At 42.7% G+C, this 26,107-nt stretch overlaps 1 protein-coding gene across 1 annotated transcript in view; it reads left to right on the top strand.

Annotated features, from left to right (window-relative positions):
• LOC129818035 (cingulin-like protein 1) overlaps nucleotides 1–26,107 on the top strand; it is a 90,225-nt gene that overhangs the window by 46,737 nt on the left and 17,381 nt on the right. The window contains exons 3-6 of the mRNA XM_055873561.1: nucleotides 14,791–15,166; nucleotides 15,358–15,550; nucleotides 23,113–23,400; nucleotides 23,952–24,053. Coding sequence (XP_055729536.1) covers nucleotides 15,509–15,550; nucleotides 23,113–23,400; nucleotides 23,952–24,053 — 432 coding nt within the window. The 5' untranslated portion in view covers nucleotides 14,791–15,166; nucleotides 15,358–15,508. The remainder of the gene's footprint in view (nucleotides 1–14,790; nucleotides 15,167–15,357; nucleotides 15,551–23,112; nucleotides 23,401–23,951; nucleotides 24,054–26,107) is intronic.

The raw sequence follows: 26,107 nt of genomic DNA, 5'->3' as shown, positions 1-26,107 counted from the left end.
ACATAATCACCTCATTATTTACCCAACACTTTCCCTGGCTGCCACTGCTCTGGCTCAACAAAAATGTCCTCTGTGTCATCACAACTTTTTTGAGAAATTTTAACAAAACGATTTTGTGGTAAGTTGTTATATTACTTGTTATATTAAGTTATATTACTGTATTATACCACTGTATTATACCACTGTATTATACCACTGTATTATACCACTGTATTATATTACTGTATTATACCACTGTATTATATTACTGTATTATACCACTGTATTATATTACTGTATTATACCACTGTGTTATATTACTGTATTATACCACTGTATTATATTACTGTATTATACCACTGTATTATATTACTGTATTATACCACTGTATTATACCACTGTATTATACCACTGTATTATACCACTGTATTATACCACTGTATTATATTACTGTATTATACCACTGTATTATATTACTGTATTATACCACTGTATTATATTACTGTATTATACCACTGCATTATATTACTGTATTATACCACTGTATTATATTACTGTATTTACCACTGCATTATATTACTGTATTATAACACTGTATTATATTACTGTATTATATTACTGTATTATACCACTGTATTATACCACTGTATTATATTACTGTATTATATTACTGTATTATACCACTGTATTATACCACTGCATTATATTACTGTATTATACCACTGTATTATACCACTGTATTATATTACTGTATTATATTACTGTATTATACCACTGTATTATATTACTGTATTATATTACTGTATTATATTACTGTATTATATTACTGTATTATACCACTGTATTATATTACTGTATTATATTACTGTATTATACCACTGTATTATATTACTGTATTATACCACTGTATTATATTACTGTATTATATTACTGTATTATATTACTGTATTATACCACTGTATTATATTACTGTATTATATTACTGTATTATATTACTGTATTATATTACTGTATTATATTACTGTATTATATTACTGTATTATACCACTGTATTATATTACTGTATTATACCACTGTATTATACCACTGCATTATATTACTGTATTATATTACTCTATTATATTACTGTATTATATTACTGTATTATATTACTGTATTATATTACTGCATTATATTACTGTATTATATTACTGTATTATATTACTGTATTATACCACTGTATTATATTACTGTATTATATTACTGTATTATACCACTGTATTATACCACTGTATTATATTACTGTATTATACCACTGCATTATATTACTGTATTATATTACTGTATTATATTACTGTATTATACCACTGTATTATATTACTGTATTATATTACTGTATTATATTACTGTATTATACCACTGTATTATACCACTGTATTATATTACTGTATTATATTACTGTATTATACCACTGCATTATATTACTGTATTATATTACTGTATTATACCACTGTATTATACCACTGTATTATACCACTGTATTATACCACTGCATTATATTACTGTATTATACCACTGTATTATATGACACCACCACACCATGACACCACCACACCATGACACCACCACACCATGACACCACCACACCATGACACCACCATGACACCACCACACCACCATGACACCACCACACCACCATGACACCACCACACCATGACACCACCACACCATGACACCACCATGACACCACCACACCACCATGACACCACCACACCACCATGACACCACCACACCATGACACCACCACACCGCCACACCATGACACCACCATGACACCACCACACCACCATGACACCACCACACCATGACACCACCACACCACCACACCGCCACACCATGACACCACCATGACACCACCACACCACCACACCACCATGACACCACCACACCATGACATGACTCCTCCACTCTTCTTTTAGCTGTAATTGTTGGCTGATAATATAGCTGGAAGGTGTAGGGTTCAAGAGGATGTGTTTGCGGTGATGTATGTTGTTTTTTTTACTAGCTGCTTGTGGTAACATAAAACCAGAGAACTAAGTTGTTTGTTGCCAAAGCATTAGCTGGATGTGATGCTGGCCTGCTGTGGTGGGTTGTAGTGAAGCCACGCTTTTATAACAGTTGGTTCTGGACAGGTAAAGCTGACTCAGGTTGTTACCTGTTTGTGTCTCCATTGTTTCGGGTACAGTATCCTGACGTGGTGGTGGTGGCGGCGGCGGCTGGATTAAATGCTAGTTTTCACTGCTTTAAGGTTTTAGCAGTGTAACATGTACTCTGTGTTATGTTATGACAGCAACATGTTTCATAGCAGAGATAAATCCTGTTGCTGCTTGTTTGTCAGTGTGGCCACAGACTCTTCTCTGCTGGGATGAGTACTGTATTGAGTAAATAGATCCACCCTGTCGATTCACACGAACCCTGCTAGTGCCAGGATGTGAATATGGCACTGGGTGGGGCTCGGAGCTGCCAACAGAACAGAACCTGACTAACAGCTTTTCAGATTGATACTTTATTAATGATTTTTTTTCAAAGCATTTTCTTTAATTATAGGTTTTGGGAAAAAGGTTTTCGGGGTCACTCAAGGTCTGCACCACCCAATGATGATCCATGTTTACCAAGCCTATCCTCCCTCTACTTGGTGATCACATGATGTGGATTGTGGATGTGCTGCTGTGTGGGGCTTCAGAGTTGCCAACAGAACAGAACAAACAGCCTTTCAGACGGGTACCATGAAAGCTGCTGATTAATCTAAAGATTCATTATTTTCAAAGCACTTACTTGCTTTAAAGTGGAACTGACTAGTGAGCACTTAGATATGGTTATTTTCGCGTTTTCGTACATTCTTGAAATTACGTACACTAAGGCATTTGTGACAAATCTATAGCGATATAGAATGGGAAAGCGGCCGTGTGTTTGGACAATTAATAGACACTGCAGTACATAAAACCTAATAAAAACACGTGCCTCGTCCAGGACCAGAGTCTACGCAGACTGGTGCAGCACAGCCAATCAGAGCTACAGACCTAATAAAAACACCTGCCTCGTCCAGGACCAGAGTCTACGCAGACTGGTGCAGCACAGCCAATCAGAGCTACAGTAGGCCTATACGCAAACAAGCCATTTGCCACACAGGCCTGGCATCATTCACTTTGAACTGGACTGTGTGTTTACAGGCAGTAGGGCCTGACGTCATTCACTTTGAACTGGACTGTGTGTTTACAGGCAGTAGGGCCTGACGTCATTCACTTTGAACTGGACTGTGTGTTTACAGGCAGTAGGGCCTGACGTCATTCACTTTGAACTGGACTGTGTGTTTACAGGCAGTAGGGCCTGACGTCATTCACTTTGAACTGGACTGTGTGTTTACAGGAAGTAGGAACAGCGTGACCTTAGATCGTTAGAACACATTCACCAAAAGCCACAAAATACACCTGAATGGATTTATGCAAATATGTCACAAAATACCACGGGTGTCCTCTTACATTTGGAAACTTTGCAGTCCTATGCTTTTACTTGATGTGGATAAGCGATGCGTACCAGACAGGGCAAGTTTAAGCACATCCGTAGGCTCAGTTTAGGGTGTGTCATCGTGTTCTGGGAAAACCTGCCGTTTCCTTCTGGGCTCAGTGGTGCCAAGGTGCCAATGTCTCAGTGCCATCATACTCTAGTGCAGTGGTTCTCGAACCTCTCCTTGGGAAACCCCAGCCATTCCTAGGATTTGATCTATTTCAGAGCTCACCTGATTCAACTTGTCGACTAATCATCAAGCCCTTGAATAGGTGAATCAGTTGAGCCAGTTCAGAGCTACGACAACATTGTGAATCGTCTGGTCCCCTCTCGTGGAGAGGTTTGAGAACCACCGCTGCAGTGAAGTAATATTTTATACAGTATATAGAGTTGAAGTCCGACGTTTACATACAGCTTAGCCAAATACATTTAAAATCAGTTTTGCACAATTCCTGACATTTAATCCTAGTAAAAAATTCCCTGTCTTATGTCAGTTAGGATCACCACTTTATTTTAAGAATGTGAAATGTCAGAATATTAGTAGAGAGAATTATTTATTTCAGCTTTTATTTCTTTCATCACATTCCCAGTGAGTCAGAAGTTTACATAGACTCAATTAGTATTTGGTAGCATTGCCTTTAAATTGATTAACTTGGGTGAAACGTTTTGGGTAGCCTTCCACAAGCTTCCCACAATAAGTTGGGTGAATTTTTGCCCATTCCTCCTGACAGAGCTGGTGTAACTGAGTAAGGTTTGTAGGCCTCCTTGCTCACACAGGCTTTTTCAATTCTGCCCAGAGATTTTCTATATGATTGAGGTCAGGGCTTTGTGATGGCCACTCCAATACTTTGACTTTGTTGTCCTTAAGCAATTTTGCCACAACTTTGGAAGTGTGCTTGGGGTCATTGTCTATTTGGAAGACACATTTGCGACCAAGCTTTAACTTCCTGACTGATGTCTTGAGATGTTGCTTCAGTATATCCACATAATTTTCCTGCCTCATGATGCCATCTATTTTGTGAAGTGCACCAGTCCCTCCTGCAGCAAAGCACCCCCACAACATGATACTGCCACCCCCGTGCTTCACGGTTGGGATGGTGTTCTTCGGCTTGCAAGCCTCCCACTTTTTCCTCCAAGCATAACAGTAGTCATTATGGCCAAACAGTTCTATTTTTGTTTCATCAGACCAGAGGACATTTCTCCAAAAAGTACAATCTTTGTCCACATGTGCAGTTGCAAACCGTTGTCTGTCTTTTTAATGGCGGTTTTGGAGCAGTGGCTTCTTCCTTGCTGAGCGGCATTTCAGGTTATGTCGATATAGGACTCATTTTACTGTGGATATAGATACTTCTGTACCTGTTTCCTCCAGCATCTTCACAGGGTCCTTTGCTGTTGTTCTGGGATTGATTTGCACTTTTTGTACCAAAGTACATTAATCTCTAGGAGACAAAACGCATCTCCTTCCTGAGCGTGGTCCCATGGTGTTTATACTTGCATACTATTGTTTGTAGAGATGAACGTGGTAGCTTCAGGCATTTGGAAATTGCTCCCAAGGATGAACTAGACTTGTGAAGGTCTACATTATTTTTCTGGGGTCTTGGCTGATTTCTTTTGATTTTCCCATGATGTCAAGCAAAGAGGCACTGAGTTTGAAGGTAGGCCTTGAAATACATCCACAGGTACACCTCCAATTGACTCAAATCATGTCAATTAGCCTATCAGAAGCTTCTAAAGCCATGACATCATTTTCTGGAATTTTCCAAGCTGTTTAAAGACACAGTCAACTTAGTGTATGTAAACTTCTGACCCACTGTAATTGTGATACAGTGAATTATAAGTGAAATAATCTGTCTGTAAACAATTGTTGGAAAAATGACTTGTGCCATGTACAAAGTAGATGTCCTAACAGACTTGCCAAAACTATAGTTTGTTAACAAGAAATTTGTGGAGTGGTTGAAAAACAAGTTTTAATGACTCCAACCTAAGTGTATGTAAACTTTCGACTTCAACTGTGTAAATATATACACTACCAGTCACAAGTTTGGACACACCTACTCATTCAAGTTTTTTTTACTATTTTCTACATGGTAGAATAATAGTAAAGACATCAAAACTGTGAAATAACACATATGGAATCATGTAGTAACAAAAAAAAGTGTTAAATCAAAATATGTTATATTTTCAATTCTTCAAAGTAGCCACCCTTTGCTTTGATGACAGCTATGCACAGTCCTGGCATTCTCGCAACCAGCTTCACCTGGAATGATTTCCCAACGGTCTTGAAGGAGTTCCCACATATGCTGAGCACTTATTGGCTGCTTTTCCTTCACTCTGTGGTCCAACTCATCCCAAACTATCTCAATTGGGTTGAGGTTGGGTGATTGTGGAGCCCAGGTCATCTGATGCAGCACTCCATCACTCTCCTTCTTGGTCAACTAGCCCTTACACAGCCTGGAGGTGTGTTTTGGGGTCATTGTCCTGTTGAAAAATGAATGACAGTCCAACTAAGCCCAAACCAGATGGGATGGCGTATCACTGCAGAATGCTGAGGTAGCCATGCTGGTTAAATTCTAAATACATCACAGACAGTGTCATCAGCAAAGCACCCTCACACCATTACACCTCCTCCTCTGTGCTTGACGGTGGGAACCACATGTGGAGATCATCCGTTCACCTACTCTGCGTCTCAAAAAGACATGGTGGTTGGAACCAATTCTCATATTTGGACTCATCAGACTAAAGGACAGATTTACACCGATCTAATGTCCATTGCTTGTGTTTTTATCCCAAGCAAGTTTCTTCTTCTTATTGGTGTCCTTTAGTAGTGGTTTCTTTGCAGCAATTCGACTATGAAGGCATGTTGTACACAGTCTCCTCTGAACAGTTGATTTTAAGATGTGTCTGTTACTTAAACTCTGTGAAGCATTTATTTGGGCTGCAATTTCTGAGGCTGGTAATTCTAATGAACTTATCCTCTGCAGCAGAGGTAATTCTGGGTCTTCCTTTCCTGTGGCAGTCCTCATGAGAGCCAGTTTAATCATAGAGCTTGATGGTTTTTGCAATTGTACTTGAAGAAACTTTCAAAGTTCTTGACATTTTCCATATTGACTGACCTTCATGTCTTAAAGTAATGATGGACTGTTGTTTCTCTTTGCTTATTTGAGCTGTTCTTGCAATAATATGAACTTAGTCGTTTACCAAATAGTGCTATCTTCTGTATGCCACCCCTACCGTGTCACAACAGAACTGATTGGCTCAAACACAAGAAGGAAAGACATTACACAAATTAACTTTTAACAACGCACACCTGTTAATTGAAATGCATTCCAGGTGACTACCTCGTGAAGCTGGTTGAGAGAATGCCAAGAGTGTTCAAAGCTGTCAAGGCAAAAGGTGGTTACTTTGAAGAATCTACAGTATATCACAAAAGTGAGTACACCCCTCACATTTTTGTAAATATTTGAGTATATCTTTTCATGTGACAACACTGAAGAAATGACACTCTGCTACAATGTAAAGTAGTGAGTGTACAGCTTGTATAACAGTGTAAATTTGCTGTCCCCTCAAAATAACTCAATACACAGCCATTAATGTCTAAACCGCTGGCAACAAAAGTGAGTACACCCCTAAGTGAAAATGTCCAAATTGGGCCCAAAGTGTCAATATTTTGTGTGGCCACCATCATTTTCCAGCACTGCCTTAACCCTCTTGGGCATGGAGTTCACCAGAGCTTCACAGGTTTCCACTGGAGTCCTCTTCCACTCCTCCATGATGACATCACGGAGCTGGTGGATGTTAGAGACCTTGCACTCCTCCACCTTCCGTTTGAGGATGCCCCACAGATGCTCAATAGGGTTTAGGTCTGGAGACATGCTTGGCCAGTCCATCACCTTTATCCTCAGCTTTATTAGCAAGGCAGTGGTCGTCTTGGAGGTGTGTTTGGGGTCTTTATCATGTTGAAATACTGCCCTGCGGCCCAGTCTCCGAAGGGAGGGGATCATGCTCTGCTTCAGTATGTCAAGTACATGTTGGCATTCATGGTTCCCTCAATGAACTGTAGCTCCCCAGTGCCGGCAGCGCTCATGCAGCCCCAGACCATGACACTCCCACCACCATGCTTGACTGTAGGCAAGACACACTTGTCTTTGTACTCCTCACCTGGTTGCCGCCACACACGCTTGACACCATCTGAACCAAATAAGTTTATCTTGGTCTCATCAGACCACAGGACATGGTTCCAGTAATCCATGTCCTTAGTCTGCTTGTCTTCAGCAAACTGTTTGCGAGTTTTCTTGTGCATCATCTTTAGAAGAGGCTTCCTTCTGGGACGACAGCCATGCAGACCAATTTGATGCAGTGTACGGCGTATGGTCTGAGCACTGACAGGCCGACCCCCCACCCCTTCAACCTCTGCAGCAATGCTGGCAGCACTCATACGTCTATTTCCCGAAGACAACCTCTGAATATGACGCTGAGCACGTGCACTCAACTTCTTTGGTCGACCATGGCGAGGCCTGCTCTGAGTGGAACCTGTCCAGTTAAACCGCTGTATGGTCTTGGCCCCTGTGCTGCAGCTCAGTTTCAGGGTCTTGGCAATCTTCTTATAGCCCAGGCCATCTTTATGTAGAGCAACAAAAAAACATTTTCAGATCCTCAGAGAGTTCTTTGCCATAAGGTGCCATGTTGAACTTCCAGTGACCAGTCAGTATGAGGGAGTGTGAGAGCGATGACACCAAATTTAACACACCTGCTCCCCATTCACACCTGAGACCTTGTAACACTAACGAGTCACATGACACCGGGGAGGGAAAATGGCTAATTGGGCCCAATTTGGACATTTTCACTTAGGGGTGTACTCACTTTTGTTGCCAGCGGTTTAGACATTAATGGCTGTGTGTTGAGTTATTTTGAGGGGACATCAAATTTACACTGTTATACAAGCTGTACACTCACTACTTTACATTGTAGCAAAGTGTCATTTCTTCAGTGTTGTCACATGAAAAGATATACTCAAATATTTACAAAAATGTGAGGGGTGTACTCACTTTTGTGATATACTGTATTTTGATTTGTTCGTTTGATGACTCAGCGGAGGTCGTAGCGGGACTTCTTGTCTATAGCATAGCCTCAGGGTTGTCTGCGATAGCTCTGTGTACGGTAGCACTGTCCTTACTTTTAGTGTCAACCTCTGTGTTAGTCCAGGGATTTTGATTAGGGAAGCAGCGAACCTTTGCTGTGGGGACAATGCCGCCGATGCATTTCCATATGAAGCCGGTGACGGAGGTGGTTAGCTCCTCGATGTTGTCGGCGGATTCTCAGAAACATATTCTAAATCAGCGCTAGCAAATTCTGATGACCCTTTCTCAACAGAGGGAGTCACGGGTACTTCCTGTTTGAGCTTCTGCTTGCAAACAGGAAACAGGAGTACGTAGTCATGATCTGATTTGCCAAATGGCAGATGAGGGAGTGCCTTGAATGCTTGCTTGGGGAGCAGAATAACAGTGGTCTAGGACTTTATCGCCCCCTAGTGGTGAAGGAAACGTGTCGATGGAAGTTGAGCATCAAGTGTCTTAATGACGCAGAATTTTTAAAAAAATATGTAAGTTTTCCTGCTTGTTTATAGCCTCGTACAGTCTGCTAAGTGCCATATTGTTATATTTCTTGTCCTGAGGTGGAATGCACACAACAGCTCACAATAACCATTTGTTGTTGATGAAGAGGCAAACCCCTCCCCCTCTTGATTACCCTGACTCTACTGTCCTGTGAATGGAGAATCCATAGAGTTGGATAGCCATGGAGGTATCTTGTCCGAAAGTCAGGTTTTCAAAAAAGCAGAGATTATTGCAGTCCCATTGATAGCAAATCCGTGACCAGAAGTCATCCATCTTATTGTCAAGTGACTTTATCTTTGGCCAATAGAATGGAGAGAAGAGGTGGTCGTTTTTTACTTTCGCCTTAACCTTGCCAGGACTCTGTTACCTCTTGCATACCCAAAGATTTGGGTCAGAATTACACAAAGAGCCCAGGGCAGATGAGTTGATGTTGAAGCCGGAACTGCCGATCCGAAGTTCAAAAGTTATTATTAGTTATAAGAAATGATAGCGGATACATTTAGTGAAAATAAAATGAAAATAAACACCAAAAGAATCACAGGAAAGATGGGTCGGACCTCGCAAAACGGCAGCCATGCAATACGGCGCCATCCCTTCAGTTCCTGTACGTTACCACAATCACTTCATGAGTTGTTAATCATGAAACAAACCCCTCTGCCTTTCTTTTTCTCAGAGAGGTCTTTCTTCCTGTCCCCGCAATGGATGGAGAACCCCTCTGGTTGAATGGACAAGGACAGTAAATCCAGAGAGAGACATAATTCCGTAAAACAGAGTATGTTACAATACCTGATGTCTCTCTGGAAGCGGCTCCTCGCCCTGAGCTCGTCTACCTTATTCATTGTTTCATTATTTAAAGCTCATGATAAAATAATACGACCTCAGCGTCTGTGCATCGGACGGCTTCTCTGCCAGCTAACACGAAGAAGAAACACTAGAATGTCTCTGTGCATCGGACGGCTTCTCTGCCAGCTAACACAGAGAAGAAAGACTAGTGTCTGTGTGTGTCTGATAGCTCCTCTTGCCAGCTAACATGGAGAAGAAAGACTAGTGTCTGTGTGTCAGATAGCTCCTCTTGTCAGCTAACACAGAGACGAAAGACTAGTGTCTGTGTGTGTCTGATAGCTCCTCTTGCCAGCTAACACGGAGAAGAAGGACTAGTGTCTGTGTGTATCTGATAGCTCCTCTTGCCAGCTAACATGGAGAAGAACGACTAGTGTCTGTGTGTCTGATAGCTCCTCTTGCCAGCTAACATGGAGAAGAACGACTAGTGTCTGTGTGTCTGATAGCTCCTCTTGCCAGCTAACATGGAGAAGAACGACTAGTGTCTGTGTGTCTGATAGCTCCTCTTGCCAGCTAACATGGAGAAGAACGACTAGTGTCTGTGTGTCTGATAGCTCCTCTTGCCAGCTAACACGGAGAAGAACGACTAGTGTCTGTGTGTCTGATAGCTCCTCTTGCCAGCTAACATGGAGAAGAACGACTAGTGTCTGTGTGTCTGATAGCTCCTCTTGCCAGCTAACATGGAGAAGAACGACTAGTGTCTGTGTGTCAGATAGCTCCTCTTGTCAGCTAACACGGAGAATAAAGACTAGTGTCTGTGTGTCAGATAGCTCCTCTTGCCAGCTAACATGGAGAAGAACAACTAGTGTCTGTGTGTCTGATAGCTCCTCTTGCCAGCTAACACGGAGAAGAAAGACTAGTGTCTGTGTGTTAGCCTTTTGTTCTTACTCAGATACATAATACAACATGCTGGAACTGCAGGGTTCCTACTTACGACAAATTAGATCTGGTTTAAATGTAATACCATTATTCATTAAGTCATTAATAACATTTGTAATACCATTATTAATCCCTTTAAGACATAGAGTTGTTTAGAAAAGAACACGCACCATTTTAAGTAACAGAGGTTTATATCTACTAACCCTCGAGCTACCAACCACATTTTACACATTTTACATTCTTCATTTTGAAGAAACTATTGGATAAAGCAACAATCATAGCAAAATGTAAACGTTATATCTTACTAAAACGTCATGAGACATGGAAATAATGATGTCTACAATGTAAAAATGACCAAAACACAGTGTTTAAATGTACACGTTACAGCAGCGTGAATGTGCCATGGTTGGGAGGTTGCTAACAGTAACATAGTATAGAATAGCAGGATACATTCATAATAGTATACGTTCATTAATTGTATGAATTATAATGCATTTAAAAAGTACTAAAACATACATTTATTCCATTTGACAGGGATTTTAAAACCTTTACACAATGAACGCTTGATTTGACAAAAACATATAGCTAGCTATGAGTGTTGGAAGAATGTGCACAATGATGGTGTGATCTGTGTTCATATATACAGTACCTCCACTATAATGATGGAGTGGTCTGTGTTCATATATACAGTACCTCCACTATAATGATGGAGTGGTCTGTGTTCATATATACAGTACCTCCACTATAATGATGGAGTCATCTGTGTTCATATATACAGTACCTCCACTATAATGATGGAGTGGTCTGTGTTCATATATACAGTACCTCCACTATAATGATGGAGTGGTCTGTGTTCATATATACAGTACCTCCACTATAATGATGGAGTGGTCTGTGTTCATATATACAGTACCTCCACTATAATGATGGAATGATCTGTGTTCATATATACAGTACCTCCACTATAATGATGGAGTGATCTGTGTTCATATATACAGTACCTCCACTATAATGATGGAGTCATCTGTGTTCATATATACAGTACCTCCACTATAATGATGGAATGATCTGTGTTCATATTTACAGTACCTCCACTATAATGATGGAGTCATCTGTGTTCATATATACAGTACCTCCACTATAATGATGGAGTGATCTGTGTTCATATATACAGTACCTCCACTATAATGATGGAGTCATCTGTGTTCATATTTACAGTACCTCCACTATAATGATGGAGTGGTCTGTGTTCATATATACAGTACCTCCACTATAATGATGGAATGGTCTGTGTTCATATATACCTCCACTATAATGATGGAGTGGTCTGTGTTCATATATACAGTACCTCCACTATAATGATGGAATGGTCTGTGTTCATATATACCTCCACTATAATGATGGAGTGGTCTGTGTTCATATTTACAGTACCTCCACTATAATGATGGAGTGGTCTGTGTTCATATATACAGTACCTCCACTATAATGATGGAGTGGTCTGTGTTCATATATACAGTACCTCCACTATAATGATGGAGTGGTCTGTGTTCATATATACAGTACCTCCACTATAATGATGGAATGATCTGTGTTCATATATACAGTACCTCCACTATAATGATGGACTGATCTGTGTTCATATATACAGTACCTCCACTATAATGATGGAGTCATCTGTGTTCATATATACAGTACCTCCACTATAATGATGGAGTGGTCTGTGTTCATATATACAGTACCTCCACTATAATGATGGAGTGGTCTGTGTTCATATATACAGTACCTCCACTATAATGATGGAGTGGTCTGTGTTCATATATACCTCCACTATAATGATGGAGTGGTCTGTGTTCATATATACCTCCACTATAATGATGGACTGATCTGTGTTCATATATACAGTACCTCCACTATAATGATGGAGTGGTCTGTGTTCATATATACCTCCACTATAATGATGGAGTGGTCTGTGTTCATATATACAGTACCTCCACTATAATGATGGAGTGGTCTGTGTTCATATATACAGTACCTCCACTATAATGATGGAGTGGTCTGTGTTCATATATACCTCCACTATAATGATGTGCTATTTCTCTAAGCGTTTGAGAAGCATGACAGCTGGCGATCAGCTCTGCGTGAGCCCGCCATGTGTTTGTGTGTGTGTGTGTGTGTGTGTATCACTGCTGCATGCTGGGTAGACCTCGTTTCCAACGCCGCATAAACAAAAGGTTAATCAGGGTTCACGGGCCTCACTGCTTTACACACACACACACACACAGACACAGACGACACACACACACACACACACACACACACACACACACACACACACACACACACACACACACACACACACACACACACACACACACACACACACACACACACACACACACACACGTCGAGCTCACACACAGAGCAGATCTACATGGATTTCAGTCCTGATCACTGGAGTCCTGTGTTAAAGCCTAGCAGCTAGACGAACACATACCCACCCTGACCATTTCTCTGTGTATTTACTGCAGTTCATGGATGGATAATGGCTACTTCCTGACTTAAATAAATATATGTTTAGTCTCGTCATGTTTTCCTGTTTTTAGTTCTGGCTCATGTGATAGATATGCATTGTTTAATCTCGACTGATGAAGTGATCAAAGCAATTGTGGGATGCATTGTGGGTGTTTTTCGCTGAACGTCCATGCTTTCCTGATGTTCTGCGGTTGTGGCCAAAGTGGCCAAGGTTTCATTATTATTATTATTATTATTATTATTATTATTTTCATCAAAGACTTTCATTGTGGATGTTACTTCCCTCAAACCCAAACGTCAGAGTCCATCTTTCTGTGCCACTTCATAAACTGTTTGCAGATGATGAAATACTGCCCTCCAGTGGACAGATTACCAAACTACGCCATGTTTTCTTTTCTCCCCTCATTGTGTTGAGAGTGTAATGGTAAAACACTAATGTCTTAATTTTGAGTAGTAGTCGTGTTTTAGAGAAAAGTCAGTCTTTCTGCTATGAATGATTAAATCATTGACTTGACGAGTACTGTTTTAGAGTTTTTATGTCTACGATAACATTGAGTTATTTGCTTTGGGACACACTCATTTATGTTCTTCTTTCAGCCTTGTCTATCTGTCTGTGTCCTTAAGGAAATGTCACTTTGACTGAAGAAAAATGAACCAAAGCCTCAACACTGAGATTATCATTAAAAAGGACTTGATATCTATTTGTGTACGTGTTAGTCTCACGTTACCATAGTCCCCGGTCTCACGTTACCATAGTCCCCGGTCTCAGGTTACCATAGTCCCCGGTCTCACGTTACCATACATTTACATTACATTTACATTTAAGTCATTTAGCTGACACTCTTATCCAGAGCGACTTACAAATTGGTGCATTCACCTTATGATATCCAGTGGAACAGCCACTTTACAATAGTGCATCTAAATCTTTTAAGGGGGGGGGGGGGGGGGGGGGCAGAGGGATTGCTTTATCCTATCCTAGGTATTCCTTAAAGAGGTGGAGTTTCAGGTGTCTCCGGAAGGTGGTGATTGACTCCGCTGTCCTGGCGTCGTGAGGGAGTTTGTTTCACCATTGGGGTGCCAGAGCAGCGAACAGTTTTGACTGGGCTGAGCGGGAACTGTACCTCCTCAGTGGTAGGGAGGCGAGCAGGCCAGAGGTGGATGAACGCAGTGCCCTTGTTTGGGTGTAGTCCCCGGTCTCACGTTACCATAGTCCCCGGTCTCACGTTACCATAGTCCCCGGTATCACATTGCCATAGTCCCCGGTATCACATTGCCATAGTCCCCGGTCTCGTATGCCAGGAGTCCTGTAGGCTCATCCCTCAAACACATGACAGGAGACTGGTTTCACATAACATTAGAAAGGCCTAATGCGGAAACAATGACAATAAACATTTCTGTGTTTCAGCCTGAAAGAGGTTCAACAACATCTGGAGCATCGTCCTGAACTGCGCCGAGTGACTTGGAGGTCCAGAGAAAAGTGTTTGAGACGGTCCTGAACTGAGCCGAGTGACTTGGAGGGCCAGAGAAACGTGTTTGAGACGTTCCTGAACTGAGCTGAGTGACTTGGCAGGCCAGAGAAACGAGGTTGAGACGGTCCTGAACTGAGCCAAGTGACTTGGAGGTCCAGAGAAAAGTGTTTGAGACGGTCCTGAACTGAGCTGAGTGACTTGGCAGGCCAGAGAAACGAGGTTGAGACGGTCCTGAACTGAGCTGAGTGACTTGGAGGGCCAGAGAAACGAGGTTGAGACAACAGAGAGGCCCACAACGTAGAGGCTTGTACTGTGAGTACTGTAACCTCTTGGTTGGGCTTTTCCACTATGGCTAGTCTAGTTTTGTATCGTCTAGGCTCTAGTGTGTAACCATGTTATCAATGGCAAAGTGTTAGCTATTATGCTAACATGGGTTTTGTGTGTGAACAATGGTGTATGTATGCTAACATGCTAACATTGTGGCCTGTCTCTGTGGAACCCAGTGATTGCTGCTTGCCTGGTGGGAGCTGCAGATAGCAGGGACAGACCAGCCCAGGCAGACAGGCGAAGGTTTCAGGAGCAGGTCCTGACCTCTCTATAGGACATACTGAGAGGAGACTACAAGACTTCTCCTACAGGGTCACCCACCACAACATGCAAGGGAAAAGTGAACACGAACACCAAGACAACAATATGGTACGGTTAAAATCTCTCTTTCTTCTCCCTCTTTATCTCTATCTCTCTCTCTCTCTCTTTCTCCTATATGTCTATCTCTGTCTCAATCTCTCTCTCCTGTCTCTCTCTCTTCTATATCGTTCTCTCCTGTCTCCTCTCCTCTCTCTCTCTGTCTCTATTTCTCTCTCTCTTCTGTCTCTTTCTCTCCTCTCTCCTTCTCTCCTGTCTCTCTCTCTCCTGTGTTTCCCTCTCTCTTGTCTCTCTCCTGTCTCTCTCTCTCTCTGTCTCTATTTCTCTCTCTCTTTCTCCTCATTATTCTTCCTTCAGACTGCAATCTAAATGATTAGCCAAATAAGCCGTTAAATGTCTTGTCCTTTAACCATTGCATGTACATACACCATTCACAAAAGGATGGTAGCTGCAGTACAATCTGGGCATGGTCCAGCTGTTGTCAGTTTCCTGTCAGAGATGTATAGTGAGCTGTATGGAACGTCTGTCTGCTCATCTGTTCCTGGAACAGTTTCCTGTCAGAGATGTATAGTGAGCTGTATGGAACGGCTGTCTGCTCATCTGTTCCTGGAACAGTTTCCTGTCAGAGATGTATAGTGAGCTGTATGGAACGGCTGTCTGCTCATCTGTTCCTGGAACAGTTTCCTGTCAGAGATGTATAGTGAGCTGTATGGAACGTCTGTCTGCTCATCTGTTCCTGGAACAGTTTCCTGTCAGAGATGTATAGTGAGCTGTATGGAACGGCTGTCTGCTCATCTGTCTGCTCATCTGTTCCTGGAACAGTTTCCTCCTAGAGATGTATAGTGAGCTGTATGGAACGGCTGTCTGCTCATCTGTTCCTGGAACAGTTTCCTCCTAGAGATGTATACACAGCTAGCTGTATGGTAACATCTGTCACAGTCTCTTATCACAACTGGCTTTTTCATGGTGATGAAATTACGAGAATCCACAGAATCAGTCTCTCTTGTCGGTCTCGTGTTCATACGGTTGACCATGAAATGTGTAGAGAAAAAGACGGTCTATTCTGAATATCGGAATTATTACGGATATTTTTGTTTTATTTGTCAATAACCTGTATTAACTGGCAGTTGTCTGCTTGGGACGATTCAGAGTGTGGTGTTGCTTTTACACCGTCAGATAGTCCTGAAGAACGGTGTACTGTAGTAGGACAGAGCAGAGTAGTCACTGGTGGCTGAGACATGTTATTTACAAGGAGGACAATACACCATATTGCCAAGCAGGTTGCCAAGCAGGTTGCCAAGCAGGTTGCCAAGCAGGTTGCCTAGCAGGTTGCCTAGCAGGTTGCCAGGAGCTGAATGTTCCGTACTTTTTCACCCTGTATAAAACAATGTCATACGCCACGATACCATTTATCACTAATTGGTGAATTATTTCGCATATTATTTTTCACATTTTATCTTCGCAAAAAAAAATGAAGGATTTTTTTCAACTTTTTTTTTTTTTTTTTTTTTTTTTTTTTTTTTCTGGGTAAATATATATATCCATACACGCATGCATACATATATACATATATACATACACATACCTATATAGACATACATACTTTTTTAAAGAATATACCTTTATTATTATTCCCCGCAACCCTACCACCGCTCCCCCAATTGGAGTAAACTAATAAACACTTCTGCTTTTACCTTTAATTTATACATCTTATACGTATTTTACAGACACAGACTACTTTATAATAGTTCTCTCTTGTTTGTTCTTAGTCCTTCCTCTATTTCTGTTGTCCATCCAATTTTATTTCCACTTGTAACTGTGCTATTTCACAAAAGCTCCGCACCTATACACATTTCACAGATCCCGTATGCCCTACATTGTTTATCTTGTTATTAGTCCCACCCTTCAGTTCCACTCAACCCTTCCCATCTATCTTCCAACATCATCCATTTCGGATTTTTATTTGCCATATATTTTTCAACTGTGCTGTGATGCTTCACAAAAGATTTGAACCTTCCTATTCTCATAGCTTCTACAGATTGTAAATTAAAAATTAATTTTTTTGCTAAAATAATTATTATATTATTGATTGATTGACTATGGCTTTTCAAATCCCCCAGTATTGCTATCTGTAGCGTTAGTTCTAGGCAAATGTTGCAATTCTTTTTTTCAACTTTTAGCTTGTTTGACAAAACACACACAGGCGAACAAGCGCACGTTCGTAAGCACACACACACACTTAACTGGGTATCGTGACTGATTTTCCCTGATGATATTCAACGGCATTGGCCTCCGTGACAAACCATCTGTAAAAAACAGATGAATTAAAACAGCCTTTGCTAGATGTTAATGTTTAGAGGCCAATATTCCCTAACCAGGGATTCAACTGTGGATCATAGAGAGGAGTCCGTATTAGTGAGAATATATTAGCGATGGTATTAGCAGCACCATCCTAAACACACATACGGTGCGTTCACAGACAGACAGGGTTTACAGTACGAGATCTGGGTCAGGCCGTGATTTCTAACTCCGAACCATATGTTCCGGGGTTTTCTCTCAAGCCCGCGATTACACTTGAATTAATAAAGAACGACTGATTAATTAACACGAAAAACGAACACAACACGAGGGTAAAGGGCGACTGCCGTTGAAAAGCAACAAATCCCTTTGAAAACGGCCTGTGTGCCGTCAATAGGAGTCCGATGCAGTTATTCTTGTATCACGACTGACTACGAAGTGGAAATAGGATCATTTTCGGTCATAAAGTCAGTCTCATCTAAAATGGAGTTTGGAGCCTCCGGGCATCACAACGGGGTAAGTGAAGGGCTATCTATCCCCGAGTGGCGCAGCATCTCAGTGCTAGAGGCGTCACTAAAGACCCTGGTTCGATTCCAGGCTGTATCACAACAGCCCGCGATTGGGAGTCCCATAGGGGCGGCGTACAATTGGCCCAGCGTCGTGCGGGTTTGGCCGGTGTAGACCGTCATTGTAAATAAGAATTTATTTATTTAAACGTCAAACTGCTCAACTAAAACATATATATATATTTTTTTTTTTACAGATTTCTTGAGTTATCTTATAATAATTCTGTGTATTTTGAGGAAGCGAAATAGGCTAGGAGGGGGACATTCATCCTAAACCAGATGTGGAATCGGTCAGGAAACGCACCTCCAAGACTGAAATCTCTTTGCTTTTTCTAATGAGCAACAGAAAAAACACCTGTGCCAATAAGGCATATTCAGTGGATCTTTAACATGTGGTTGTCATCATCCAATCAACTGATGTGTCTCTTACCTGTCCAACTGTCCACCTGTCCACCTGTCCACTGCGTCCAGAATCTCTGGTCCCTCCCTGTATGTAAATTCATCTAACCTGCTTTGGCCTTGCTCTTGTGACACAAGTTGTATAAAATGAACAGAAAACACTTTTATAGTCAATAGTTTTATACTCTCATCATTACAACCTACTTTTATTATCCAATCATTTAAGACTGGTTTTAATAGGCTACTGTCCCGATAACCTCCACCTGTCTGCAGTCGTAACAAATAAATATTCAGATAATCTCTCCCCCCAAAAATCTCTGAAGAAGAAAAAAAAAAAGTCACCACACAAACGATCTAAATATCAGGACGTGACAAAAATACAATTAAAGCACAGTATAAATTGAATAAATTAAAAAAATAAATATATAAATATAAAAGATACTTAGGCTCTAATGCACACAGGAAATAACACAAATAGGGTAAGTTACAGAACAGGCTACGAAGTGTATCTCCAAATGGTACAAACAGTTCTGGGACAAGGTGGATTTTTACACATGGATGTTTAGTATATAGTTTTTATATTAACTGTAATCGTGTATTGTAAATAACCTTTAATATAAGCCTAAACAGTACCAAAGGGGGGGGGGGGGGGGGGGGGTATGTTTATCAAAGCAAGCGTTGGAAGAAGCAGACTCACCCTGAATGACTGAATAGTCTGTTTAATTATCAAGCAGAATTTCATAACACAAACTGTCCCCGTATACCAGTGAATAGGGTCCAACTCGTTTACCTTTGAAACCAACTGATATTCAGTCACCATCAGGGTTGGGATCAATTCTAGTTCCATCCAGTCAATACAGGAAGTAGACGGAAAATTCAAATATTCCTCAGTTCAGTTTACTTCCTGAATTGACTAGATGGAAATAGTATTTCCACCTGTTTACCATATAGATTAACACATACAGTGTTTCATAGGAACACATTACTAACTCAACCATGGCTTTCCTCATTCCCACGGCAAAAAAATAATATATATATTTTTTTAAATGCAGCTTAAAAGAGATACTTTGGGATTTTGGGCAACGAGACTCTTAATCTACTTGCCCTGAGTCAGACGAACTCCAGGATTCCATTTTTTATGTCTCGTGCAGTGCAGTTTGATAGAAGTTGCTAACTAGCGCATAGCGCAATGACTGGACATCTATGGTATATGCTAGCATGCAGACCACCGGGCGAGACCCAGGATGAGGATTAGTGCCTAGGCCTCATGGTCCCTAGCCAAAGCAGCTGCTGGACACTTCATTTATATAAGTAGAATTAGCGTTAGCATTAGTGTAATGTGATTGGCCTATTTTATTGTTAATTGACAGTTGGTTAAGCTAAGTAACTCATTGGCTAAATGTAAAATCAAAATGTCACTGCTATGGGTGTTGGAAAAGGGGGACGCCATTTTGTGAAGTGTGTGTGTGTGCGTGTGTGTGTGTGTGTGTGTGTGTGTGTTTCCTTTCATATGCCTGGGTTCAACTCAACACCACAGCTCATCTCGTTAATTACACACACACACACACACACACACACACACACACACACACACACACACACACACACACACACACACACACACACACACACACACACACACACACACACACACACACACACACACACACACAGAGCTTATATAATGTGATCCTGTTCTACTCTCTAATCCCCCTAAGCATGGAAAACACAATGTGATTATATTAGACAAACTGCCATGCACATTAACCTCAGCCTTCCACATGATGGTGTCCTCAGCACAGGCTACTGGAGGTATAAGGCCTCTGGTGACTGACTCAGAATGAAGGGTGATGGAGAGAGAGACACAGTCTACTGGAGGTATAAGGCCTCTGGTGACTGACTCAGAATGAAGGGTGATGAAGAGAGAGACACAGTCTACTGGAGGTATAAGGCCTCTGGTGACTGACTCAGAATGAAGGGTGATGGATAGAGAGACACAGTCTACTGGAGGTATAAGACCTCTGGTGACTGACTCAGAATGAAGGGTGATGGAGAGAGAGACACAGTCTCCTGGAGGTATAAGGCCTCTGGTGACTGACTCAGAATGAAGGGTGATGGATAGAGAGACACAGTCTACTGGAGGTATAAGACCTCTGGTGACTGACTCAGAATGAAGGGTGATAGAGAGAGAGACACAGTCTCCTGGAGGTATAAGACCTCTTTTCTGTTCTGGATCACATACTAGTTAATGGTTGACTCCTGCCTCATCACAGCAGGGCCTTTTCTTGTGTATTTTTCTTCTGTGATATCAGTCAGTATTTTTCCCTATTCCAGCTATGAGTGATTTAGCGGACAGGATATTTTATAATTAAAGCAGCCAGGCTTTACCCTTCCTGCCACTGACCTTTAAAAAGGAAGATGAAAGGAAATGTAACGGCTAATGAAAACAATAAGAGTCTAATCCAGAGTAAAAGGTTTCAGACAGACATCATCGTTACATGCCAAGCCCCAACCCTCTGTCCCACTGTGAGAGTAGGGGGAAGTTGCCAGTTCTTTTGCCAGTTTTTTTTGCACCCCCCCCTCCCTCCCTCCACTAATGGTTATGGTTAGGATTGGGGGAGGGGGAAGCTGATCCTAGATCTGTACCGAGGGGAAACTTCACCACGGAGCTCCACCGTGCCTGTGATGAAACCACTGCTTTTAAAGAGACACAGGGAGTATCCAGCTCTGGCACGACTGCAGAGCAAGGCAGGAGTTCAGTGAACAGGAACCGGCTACACCAGAGGGACGTTGATTAACTCCTAGTGCCTGACCCACTCTGGGAGCGTCAAAGAGCTGATTCACAAGTTCTCAGGCTCAGAGAACAGAGAACCTTTATCAGCCGTGGAGAATGGCTCACCAGTTACGTCAGGAGCGGGACCCCTGCCTGAAGACATTAACCGGCCAATCAGGATGTCCACAGCCAGGACTGAGGAGGTACTGGCCAATCAGAGCTCCCTGTCCAACCCAGTACAGACCCAGAGCCCAGTCAGGATGTCCACAGCCAGGACTGGCACCACAGAGACTGAGAAGACAGTGGTCAAGTCCACCTCCCAGTCCAACCCAGGCATTCCCAGCAGCAGTAGTTCTACCATACAGACGGCCCAGTCCAACCCAGGCCTTCCCAGCAGCAGTAGTTCTACCATACATACGTTCCAGTCCAACCCAGGCATTCCCAGCAGCAGTAGTTCTACCATACAGACTTCCCAGTCCAACCCAGGCATTCCCAGCAGCAGTAGTTCTACCATACAGACGGCCTAGTCCAACCCAGGCCTTCCCAGCAGCAGTAGTTCTACCATACAGACGTCCCAGTCCAACCCAGGCATTCCCAGCAGCAGTAGTTCTACCATACAGACTTCCCAGTCCAACCCAGGCATTCCCAGAGAACCAGAGCCCGGTTGCTTCTATTAAAGTGTCCGCTCCACACAGAGAGTTTCAACCCAGTCCAACCCAGCCTGAGGGGGCTGAAGACGTTCTCCTCTCACCCCAGCAGTACTTCAGACAGTCACTCCCAGAAGAGCCAGGGACAGAGCCAGGGACAGATGCCAGGGACAGATGCCAGGGTGGCTCTCACAGAGCTTCTATGACCGACTCTAGAATGGGTAAGTAGACCGCTAGGCTACTTTATAGGGACAAGAACTGACCAATCACCGATCGCTTGTCAACCCGAGACCATGTCCACCAGCGATCACGCTCTGCATGAAGATCACACAGCATGGCCTGTCTGTCTGTCTGTCCACAACAACAGCAATCAACACAACATTGCATCCGCAAAATTCTGTCCACGGGGGTCGACAAAATGATTGCATTTGCACCCGAACCCTTGCATCTAACCCCCCATGTACCGACTCAAACTAATGGCTTGTTCCTAACCGCAGCATGCTAGTTCATGTGTTGGATTACTCGGCTTGACTTCTGCTTTTCTGTGTGAGAAGCTGTCGGCTGTTCATGATGTTGTTACCACTCTGCTGTACGATGACGCCACACTGATGTTCACATCACAGCCTTGCATGTCTGTTCAGCGTAATTCAAATGGTTGATTTTCACATGATACCATCTCAGATCTCATCTCGCATCTTAACATACGGCACCTTCAAACACTCCCTGTGCAGTGCTGCTGCTCTCTCTTTCTCTCTTCCCCCTCTCTCTGTCTCTCTTTCTTTCTCTCTTGCTCTCTCTCTCTCTTCCCTCTCTTCCTCTCTCTCTTCCTCTCTCTCTTCCTCTCTCTCTTCCTCTCCCTTTCTCTCTCTCTTCCTCCTCTGTCTCCATCCCCCCCATCCATACATGTAATATCTTATTCTCCTCCTCCAGGAATCAGACATTGATCCCAACAAGCAGCCTGAAAGTCCCCCGTCTGAGAACGAGCCCTCCAATTCAGTCAAAGTCCGCCAGAACCCCAAATATCAGCTGTTCCTGGATGGAGACATGATTGGGAACGGATCCAGGGATACAAATGGAACGTCTGGGAGAGAGAACGGGAACGGGAGAGAACCCAAGAGCAGTTCCCGTTGGGAGAGCGCTAGCTCCAGATTCGGCCCAAACTACCGCGGGTCCCTGGAGTCTCTTGCCTCTCGGGACTGGGACACCATGTCGGACAGGGTGAACGCCTGGGGACTAGGGGTCACTTAGGGCTGGTACTGGGGACAGGGGAATCACACAGGGCTGAGGACCAATAACAGGCTTGGGCAGGGGCCAGGGGATTAATTCAGGGGTGGTGGTGAGGCCAGTACTGCTAGGGGCCAGGAGAATCAGACATGGCTGAGGGACAGTATTAGGGCTGGGGCTTGGGCCTACAGGGGACAGTTCTGCCAAGGACCACCAGGGGCCGAGATGGAGGAATGGGAGGGCAGGGGAACGACATGTTGTCCACCTACTCTAACTAAACTGACCAGCACCAGATGCTGCCTGTAGACTTAAGCAGATCAGCCACTGTCTGTCTGCTCCAACTGTCTGTACTGTAGGAGCACGGTGTGAGCCACCTTAGACCTGGCCTTTATGATGCAGCGCCACCTACTGGTGTACAACAGGCTTTACAATAATATCAATATTGGAATTGACCATAATGTTATTACGAAGACAACATTTTTTAGAATCTTAATGTTTTTATTGATGTGTTTTTAATCAATGGTGTGTTTCTGTGTGTTGTCTAGGTGGGAGGTTTTGAGAGTCCTCCCAGGGTGTTCAACAGCCCTTACGCTACAGCGGCTTCCATGGAGTACACCCCTGGCATGAACCGGATGTCAGAGCAAAAGGTAAGACATTTACATTTTACATTTAAGTCATTTAGCAGACGCTCTTATCCAGAGCGACTTACAAATTACTCAGCGAAATGGGGATTATGTGCTACAGAAACAAATGTTTTTACGAATAACTTGTTTGTCTTAGAGAGCAAAGAAGGATGATATTATTGTACAGTGGCTTGTGAAAGTTTTCACCCCCCTTTTGCAATTTTCCGGTTTTGTTGCCTTACAACCTGGAATTAAAATATATTTTTTGGGGGGGGTTTGTATCATTTGATTTACACAACATGCGTACCACTTCTAAGATGCAAAATATGTTTCGCGAAACAAACAAGAAGACAAAAAAAACAGAAAACTTGAGCGTGCATAACTACTCACCCCGCCTAAAGTCAATACTTTGTAGATCCACCTTTTGCTGCAATTACAGCTGCAAGTCTCTTGGGGTATGTCTCTATAAGCTTGGTACATCTAGCCACTGGGATTTTTTTCCCATTCTTCAAGGCAAAACTGCTCCAGCTCCGCAGTTTCCGCTGGTGTACAGCAATCTTTAAGTCATACCACAGATTCTCAATTGGATTGAGGTCTGGGCTTTGACTAGGCCAGTTCAAGACATTTAAATGTTTCCCCTTAAACCACTCGAGTTTTGCTTCAGCAGTATGCTTAGGGTCATTGTCGTGCTGGAAGGTGAACCTCCGTCCCAATCTCAAATCTCTGGAAGACTGAAACAGGTTCCCTCAAGAATTTCCTTGTATTTAGCACCATCCAGCATTCCTTAAATTTTGACCAGTTTCCCAGTCCCAGCCGATGAAAATCATCCTCACAGCATGATGCTGCCACCACCATGCTTCACTGTGGGGATTGTGTTCACTGGGGGGATGAGAGTTGTTGGGTTTGCGCCAGACATAGCGTTTTCCTTTTTTGCCAAAAAGCAACATTTTAGCCTCATCTGACCAGAGTACCTTCTTCCATACGTTTGGGGAGTCTCCCACATGCCTTTTGGCAAACACCAAACATTTTTGCTTATTTTTTTCTTTAAGCAATGGCTTTTTTTTTTGGCCACTCTTCCATAAAGCTCAGCTCTGTGGAGTGAATTGCTTAAAGTGGTCCTATGGACAGATACTCCAATCTCCTCTGTGGAACTTTGCAGCTCCTTCAGGGTTATCTTTGGTCTCTTTGTTGCCTCTCTGATTAATGCCCTCCTTGCCCGGTCCGTGAGTTTTGGTGGACTGCCATCTCTGGGCAGGTTTGTTGTGGTGCCATATTCTTTCCATTTTTGAAAATAATGGATTTAATGGTGCTCTGTGGGATGCTCAAAGTTTCTGAGCTTTTTTATAACCCATCCCTGATCTGTACTTCTCCACAACTTTGTCCCTGACCTGTTTGGAGAGCTCCTTGGTCTTCATGGTGCCGCTTGCTTGGTGGTGCCCCTTGCTTAGTGGTGTTGCAGACTCTGGGGCCTTTCAGAACAGGTGTATATATACTGAGATCATGTGATAGATCATGTGACACTTAGATTGCACACAGGTGGACCTACTTTAACCAATTAGGTGACTTCTGAAGGTAACTGGTTGCACCAGATCTTATTTAGGAGCTTCATAGTAAAGGGAGTGAATACATATTCACTCACCATATCTTGTTTTTTTAAACAAGATATTTTGTAATTTCACTTCGCCACTTTGGACTATTTTGTGTATAGGTCCATTACATGAAATCAAAAATAAAAATCCATTTAAATTACAGGTTGTAATGCAACAAAATAGGAAAAAAACGCAAAGGGGGATGAACACTTTGCAAGGGATATGACTATTATTGTAAAGCCCATTTACCTCAGTTTGACGACCTTTTTCTATTTTTCATTTCTCTATCCATCTCCCCTCCACCTGTTCTCTCCCTTCCCTTCCCCTCTCCCTGTTCTCTCCCTTCCCCTCCCCTCTCCCTGTTCTCTCCCTTCCCCTCCCCTCTCCCTGTTCTCTCCCTTCTCCTCCCCTCTCCCTTCCCATCTCCCTGTTCTCTCCCTTCCCCTCCCCTCTCCCTGTTCTCTCTCTTCCCCTCCCCTCTCCCTGTTC

Source organism: Salvelinus fontinalis, chromosome 21 (genome assembly GCF_029448725.1).
Source record: "Salvelinus fontinalis isolate EN_2023a chromosome 21, ASM2944872v1, whole genome shotgun sequence".
Classification (NCBI taxonomy): Eukaryota; Metazoa; Chordata; class Actinopteri; order Salmoniformes; family Salmonidae; genus Salvelinus; species Salvelinus fontinalis.
This window is presented reverse-complemented; position numbering and strand designations above follow the sequence as displayed.